The sequence below is a fragment of the Nannospalax galili genome, unplaced genomic scaffold, assembly GCF_000622305.1.
Source record: "Nannospalax galili isolate Female #2095 unplaced genomic scaffold, S.galili_v1.0 scaffold56, whole genome shotgun sequence".
Lineage (NCBI taxonomy): Eukaryota > Metazoa > Chordata > Mammalia > Rodentia > Spalacidae > Nannospalax > Nannospalax galili.
This window is the reverse complement of record NW_008340065.1, coordinates 3,572,265-3,580,130: the sequence shown is the minus strand read 5'-3', so window position 1 is coordinate 3,580,130 and position 7,866 is coordinate 3,572,265. Positions and strand designations below refer to the sequence as shown.

The following is a 7,866-nucleotide window of genomic DNA, read 5'->3' as shown; positions in this document are numbered from 1 at the left end:
TCCTCCTCCTCCTCCTCCTCCTCTTCCTCCTCCTCCTCGGAGACCCCAAGGCCACTGTCTTACACCAGTTCCTGGGCTGTGATGGGACTGGCAGCCACTGCCCCCTGGCTGTCCTCTGCCCTACCAAGCAGATAGGGCACCTGCCCCTCTCTCAGCCTGAGCCAACCCTTCTCTGACTTGGTGGCCACCTTTGCTGACCTGAGGCCATGTAGGGCCCTCACTCAGGCCTGTGGACATACTGCTGGGGACAGCACCTCTGCTCTCAGAGGGAAGCCAGTGTACCACCATGTCCTGGGGACTCGCCTGGCTATACTGTGAGTACTGGGGCGGGGGGGGGTCCCTGGGGACACTGCACTGGGAGGGCAGAGTCCAGAGTAGGTTCTGTTGTAACCATGGAAACCAGGGCAGTTCTTGCTGGGGAGAAATTGAGATGCTACCCAGCTGGGCTGCAGTTTTGGGGTTGGGGACTCCATGACCACCCTCTGCTCTGCTCTGCCTGTCTCTGACCCCAAGTTCAGATGTACAAGCTGAGTGGGCACAACTAGTGCAGGACAGAGCAGGCACTGGGTGGAAGGAAGCTTCTTACCTCTACAGACTCATTGGTGCTGGGGGAGCAGGGTGGAGACTAAGGTGGTGGAATGATTTTCATCCTCCTGGGTGTGGCCAGTGGGGGTAGGGAAGGCAGGGACCTGGTCACACCATGAGGGACAGGAGAGGCCAGGGCCTGGAGAAGACAGCTTGCTCCCCTCCACCCCTCCCTCCATAACAGGTCAAAAAAACAAAAACAAAAACAAAAACAAACAAACAACAAAAAAAAACCCCAGAACCATAACTGTTTTATTGGGAAAAAGAAAAGTAAGTTGAAATGAGGACAGAAATCAAGAAAGGACCTGGGGGCGGTGTCTATTCCTGCTGAGTGGGAAGCCAGGCAGAGACCCTCACAGACTCTGAGACGCAACAGCATTGGCTCTAGTTCAGCATGGAGTGCTACCCACGGGGCCACTGGAGAGTTACTGTCATGGCAGGGACCTCACCTGCCTAGCACCTCTCATTGTCACTGCTACTGGGAGCAGCATCCAGGAACTGATGTGCTGAGTGAATGAGGGCAGGGGGTGGAGCCCACAGGGTTTCAGAGACAACCTGGGCACATTCTGGTCCTGGTGAATAGACACTGCAAAGGGCAGAGATGTTCAGAATGGGTGAAGGACCCAGGCAGACCCAGTATTCTAGAAACTTCTGCATCTTCAGGAGCAGGGGAAGCAGCGGAGGCAAGGGTCCTCTTCAGGAGGACTCAGCGGCCTGGTAGTAGTCACATGGGTAGATGCTCCAAGCGGAGGGAAATGTATGCAAATGCTTAGTGGTGGGACTGGGAGAGGCTAGGCTGGAAAGGTAGGTCGTGCCCAAGTAACTGAGGCCTCGAATGCGAGGTCTACTTTACCAGGCAAACATGAAGTCCTAGTGGACTGGAGAGCTGAGGGTCAGTTTCTGAGGGGAATTGATTATACTGATTGGTTGATTGATTGATTGATTGATTGATTGATTGATTGTGTGTGTGTGGGCAGTTGTAAGTGTGCCATGCACACATGTGGAGGTCAGAGGAGAGCTTGCGAGAGTCTGTTCTCTTTCTCCATTGTGTGGGTCCTGGTGCTTGAACTCAGGTCATCAGGCTTGTCAGCAAGTGTCTTTACCTGCTGAGCCATCTCATCAGCCCCACTGGAGGGGAAGTGAGAATGGAAAGGCAGGGTGGCAGGAAGAAGCTTTGGGAGGCAGTTCTCAGGATTTGGCAAGGGAGCTGGAGGACCTGGGTGGGAGATGGTGGACTGCCATACATACCACCACAAATTGGTGACTCAGATCAATAGCAATGTATTCTCTCCTAGTTCTGGGGACCAGAAGTCTGAAATTGGGGTGTCATGGAGTCACCATGGTTTATGAAGGCTCTAGGGGAGGGAGGGTCTTTCTGCCTCTTCTAGTTTCTGGAGTTCCTTGGTCATGACAGCATTGCTCTAATTTGTACCTCCCATCTGCAAGCCTTCTTCCTACCGGAACACCAGTCATTGGATCTAAGGCCTTTCCTAGGCCCAGGATGATTTCACATCAAGACCCATCTGCAAAGATGTCTAAATAAAATCATCCTGAGGTTCCAGGTTTTCTGGGGGGTTGGGGGGTGGGAGATGGCTCAGCAGTTAAGAACACTGCCTGTTCTTGCAGAAGATCCAGCTTCAAATCCTGGTACCCACCCCACATGGCAGTTAACAACTGTCCATAACTCCAGTTCCAGGGGATCTGACAGCTTCTTTTGTCCTTTACGGGCATTGCATGGCACAGGTGCACTTACCTATATGCAGGCAATAAATGCATACACATAAAATAAAAATAATTCAATATTTAAAAAATAAAAAAGAAGCCGGGCGTGGTGGCACACGCCTTTAATCCCAGCACTTGGGAGGCAGAGGCAGGAGGAGCTCTGTGAATTCAAGGCCAGCCTGGTCTACATAGCGAGTTCCAGGACTGCTGGGACTACAGGGAGACCCTGTCTCAAAAAAAGACCAAAAAATAAATAAATAAATAAATAAATAAATAAATAAATAAAGTAAAATAAAAAGAATTTGCAGGGTGGGGGAGGGGGGATGGTACTCAACCCATTATACAAGCTTGGATTTGGTCACTGGAGAAGAAGACAAATCTTATTTGTGCACAAAGGGTTACCTTGTCAGGGACATAGCTCTCCCTCTTTCCCCATCGTTCCTCAGCCTGCTTCTTATCGCTGGAGGGAGGAGGCAGCAGGAAGCCCCCTGACCAGGGTCAGTGGGGCGCTGGCTGTGTGGTTCCAAGGATGCAAAGCAAGAGCGACAGACAGCCTTGAGCTTGCAGCTTTCCTGTCTCTACCTGGACCCCAGTTTCTCCTGGTGGAGACAGTAGACACTAAACTTAACAATGGGAAATGGTGGTCTAGGACTGGAGAGATGGCTCAGCAGTTAAGAGCTTGTACTACTCTTTCAGAGAACTCATCCTGGGCTACTTACAATCACCTGTAACTCTAGCTCCATGGGATTTGATGCCCTCCTCTGGATTCTGCAGACAACTGCATTCATGTGCACATACCACTCCCAAATACATACATATACACATAATTAAAAATAAATCTTTAGCCAGGTGTGGTGGTGCACACCTTTAGTCCCAGCACTTGGGAGGCAGAGGCAGGTGGATCTATGTGAGATCAAGGCCAGCCTGGTCTACATAGTGAGTTCCAGGCCAGCTGGGGCTACAGGGAGACCCTGTCTCAAAAAAACCAAAAAAAAAAAAAAAAAGAAAAAAAAGTAGAAATGGTGGCATGTCTAGCCTGGGGGGCAGGCAGGTCACCTATGAACAGGGTTTTCAGGGCAGCCTGCATGCCTACCATGCCAGGCTTAGGTGCCTCGGGTACTTTAAGACCCAAATGTCTGTCTTGAGGACACAGCTGGTAAGGCCAAAGGCCCTAGACAGGAGCATAGTCCCTGGGGTGGGACTTGGGGGTGAAGTGGACAGCCTTTAGTGACTGTTAACTGGAAGACCCAATAGGGACAGAAACAATCCTCTGCTCCCCCCTCCAAAAGATGGAGATTCTTTTTAAAAGGAATTTAAAATTTATTTTTATTTTATGCATATAAGTGTTTTGCCTTCATGTATGTAAATGCATCACATGCATGCAATGCCCGAGGAGACTAGAAGAGGTTGTCAGATCCCCTGGAACCGGAGTTACAGATGATCAGATGATCGTTAGCTGTCCTGTGGGTGCTGGGAACTGAACCTGGGTTCTCTGCAAGAGCAGCCAGTGCTCTTAACCACTAAGCCATCTTTCCAGCCCTGAGATTCTTATTTCTTTTTTAAAAATATATATTTTATCAGCACTCAGGAGGCAGCGGTAGGCAGATCTCTGTGAGTTCAAGGCCAGTCTAGTACAGCTGGAGTTATAGGGAAACCCTGTCTCAAAAAGACCCCCCCAAAAAAAGTAAAAATTAAAAAAAATTTTATTATTTTTATTTTATGTGTATGAGTGTTTTGGTACATGTTAGTGTACCATGTGCATGCAATACCCCACAGAGCCAGAAGAGGGTGTCAGATCCCCTGGAACTAGAGTTACCGACAGTTGCCATGTGGGTGCTGGGAATTGAACCTGGGCCCTCTGGAAGAACAGTAAGGGTTCTTAATCATGAAGTCATCTCTCCAACCTGAGATTTCTATTTCTGTGTGCAGTCCCTTTGGACTAGATGCAGTTGTTGGGACACCAGGTTGCAAGTGTTGCTCAGGTCCACGGTTCTCAGTGTGTCCCTGGATCAGTGGCAGCTGCCTGGGAGTGTCCTGTAAAGGCATTCCCCCGCCAACCCCCAGTCCCAGCCTGCTAGATAAGAGATTCACTGTGAGGCTGGGCCTTAGGTATTTTAACTGGCTCCCTGGGGGATTCAGATGCCTGTTCTCCTTTCCACTACCAGAAGCTAGCCCTCCCCAAAACTCTAGTTGAACCATCCATTCCCCAAGGCCATGCAGTTACAGCCTTAGGGCATGATGTACCCAAGGCTCTGTGATCTGGGCAGTTGGTGATTCCAGCCACGTGGTACTGATGGTAGAGGTTGGTAAGATTAATGTAGGCAGAGGAGACCCTGGGGGCCTGGGGAAGAGACCTGGAGAGACCTTAGAAGAGGTCTACATTATCAGGGGACATGGAAGCTCTATCAGGGTAGAGCAGGGCAGGAACAAAAGTCTCAGGTGGTCCCAGGAGTGGTCTTGACCTGCAGTGGTGGATGCCTGGCGAGAGGCTTGATGACCAAAAGCAAGCCCATGTTAAAGGGATCAATACTGGTTGTGGTTATTTATTTTGTGTGTATGGGTATGTGTGCCATGGTGTGCTTGTGGAAGCCAATGGACAGCTTGCAGGAATTGGTTCTCTCCTACCATATGGTTTCTGAGATCAAACTCAGGCTGTCAGGCTTTGTGACAAGTGCTTTTACCTCACTGAGCCATCTCATTGGCCTGACATTGGTTGTGTTTATTTGTTCTTTCAGCCTAGTACTGTCTCAGGTGCACAGGGAGAGAGAGAGAGAGAGAGAGAGAGAGAGAGAGAGAGAGAGAAACTTGCCACCTCATAAGGTGGTTGTCAGAGTCTTGCAGAGGGAGAGGGCAGGCAACTGCTGCCCATATGGGAGGCAGGGAATGAGCAGACCTGAGTATCGAGGTAAAGGAGGATGCTTCTCTTCCTTAATCCAGCAGGTGCAGTACCACCTGCCTGGGGTCACCATTAACTGGCCCCAGCATGGGGGCGGGGTGTATGACCATTACTAAAGAGTAGAGTGGCACAGGCCAGTGGTTGTATAAGGACAAAAGCCTTTCAGGGTTGCAGGAAGTGGGTGGGGAAGTCTAACTGGTGACATCTACTTATAACAGGTAGATTAGGGAGAAGACTCAACCTGTCTGCCTATCTTTGTCAAAAAAGAAAAGAAATGAAAAGAAAGCAGATAATTATTGCTTCTAACTGTAATGATGATGATGATGATGATAATAGATACTGTCTAGAGAACATAAAAGAATGTCTTATAGAATGTAAGGATGAGTGTAAAAATCTCCCACAGAAATTTGGTATATTTATTTCCATCACATTTTTCCAAATACATACATATAAGTAATTAACAAAATTCAAGTCCTGTCCCTAATGGGAGCTGGAGAGATGGCTCAGTGGTTAAGAGCACTGACTGCTCTTGCAGAGGACCAGGGTTCGATTCCCAGCACCCACATGGCATTAACAACCATCTGTAACTCCAGTTCCAGGGGAAATCTGACCTCCGTGGGCAATGCATGACATGGGCGCACTTACATACATGCAGGCAATACACTCATACACATTAAATAAAGTATCCACATGTATAAATATATACATACATATTTTCTTTTTTGAAACTGGGTTTTCTTGTAGCCTCAGCTGGTCTGGAGCTTGCTATGTAGACCAGGCTGGCCTCGATCTCACTGAGACACACCTGCCTCTTCCTCCCAAGTGCTGGAATTAAAGGTGTGCAACACCACGCCCTGCTTGCTAAGCATATCTTAAGTATTTCCTCCATCACATATACTTTTGAAACAGACTCTACCCCAATAAATAAATTAATGTAAAAAATAAAATAATACTGCATAGTAAGTCTTTGTCCATAAAGCTTTTGGTTACATCTCTCTTCCCTGTTTTCCTTCCAGTTTATGAGTTTAGTAGGTCAAAGGCTTAATGGGTCAAAAGCTGTAGAATTTAAACCCATTTTGTAATTACATTTGCCAAATGGATTTCTAGGACAAGAACACCTGATTCAATCCTTTGGAGCATCAGGATTATTAAAATGAAACGATCTTGTTGAAACCTTTCCATTTCCATGTAAAAGGGGCCAATCCCTGGGTGGTTTGGGGTATCTTTCTTCGGTTACAAACAATATCTAATTATTTTCCTTTGAATTTATTTCTCTTATTAGTGAGGTTGATTGATCTTTTGGACACATTTTGCTCTTTTATGCTTTGCTTTTCCTCCCTTCAACCATTTGATTCCTATTTGTTTTTATTGTAAATTCTCAGTTCCTTCTCTCAGTGTTTTTTTCTCGCGTTCTCAAGTACCAAGGCTGTTTTTGATGCCACAGTGACGCCTAGTGGTAAAGGCTGGTAATGTTTCAAAAGACAGACCATTATTAGTTGTGGGCTCTGCTTAGCATCCCAGAGTCATCGAACTGGAAGGAGCTACAGATCAGGGGTACATTTAATGTGGAAGAATGTCAAGGTCAGAGAGAGCAGGGGAAAGTGTCTCGGTCACCAAAGAGTCATTGTAAGCTCTGGAACTAGAATTCATACCCGAATCTCTGGATGGAAACACAACAATAGGCTTTGAAAACATGTCACCTTAGACAAGGGGCTGAGTGTAGCTTGGAATCAGGACACGTACTTACCCAAAGAATAGGAGCTGGGGGGCTGGAGAGATGGCTCAGCAGTTAAGAACACTGGCTGTTCTTGCAGAAGACCCGGGTTCGAATCCCAGCACCCACATGGCAGCTAACAACTGTCTGTAACTCCAGTCCCAGGGGCTCCGACAGCCTCTTCTACCCTCCATGGGCACTGCATGACACAGATGCATTTACCTACATGCAGGCAATACATACATATACATAAAATAAAAATAATAAATAAAATTAAAAAAAGAACAGGAGCTGGGGGAGATTGGAGACCAGACGTTGGGTCCCTGCTTGGAAACTCTGCTGTGCTGTTCTAGGTGACAGGTCCTCTTTAGGTCTCTGTGCACCTGCTGTCACCTCTCACAGGTTTTTGTCACCTTTGAAAATGGATGACAGGGGCTGGAAAGATGGCTCAGCGGTTAAGAACACTGGTTGTTCTTGTAGAAGACCCAGGTTTGAATCCCAGAACCCACATGGCAGCTAACAACTGTTCATAACTCCAGTTCAAGCTTCTTTTGACCTCTGCGGGCATTGCACAACACGGGTGCACTTACCTACATGCAGGCAATACACACATACACATAAAATAAAAAAATTAACAAAGTTTTAAAAATTATAAAAAAGGAAATGGATGACAGTTGCATACAGATATGCATACCAAGGGCAGTATAGATACAGTGCCTGGTGCTCATGGGCTTTTGTGGTGTGGTCCACAGGTCTTGGGATCCTCCTTGGCATGGCCTTGGGGAATGAGAATTTGGAGGTATGGACTGTGACCCAGGAAAAGGAATGTGATGTTACCGGCTACCTTCGGGTCAAGCTTCAGTACAAGAATCGACTTCAGTACATGGTAACCAGAGAAGTACCAACTGTGTTCCTGGCCCCACGACCCACGGCTCACTGGAACAGTGCT

The 7,866-nt window shown here is 47.6% G+C and overlaps 1 protein-coding gene across 1 annotated transcript in view; it reads left to right on the top strand.

Annotated features, from left to right (window-relative positions):
- Positions 1-6: 6 nt before the first annotated feature.
- Il34 (interleukin 34) overlaps positions 7-7,866 on the top strand; it is a 16,577-nt gene continuing 8,717 nt past the window's right edge. Inside the window, exons 1-2 of the mRNA XM_008834979.3 lie at positions 7-314; positions 7,670-7,803. Of these exons, the coding sequence (XP_008833201.1) occupies positions 287-314; positions 7,670-7,803 (162 nt within the window). The 5' untranslated portion in view covers positions 7-286. The remainder of the gene's footprint in view (positions 315-7,669; positions 7,804-7,866) is intronic.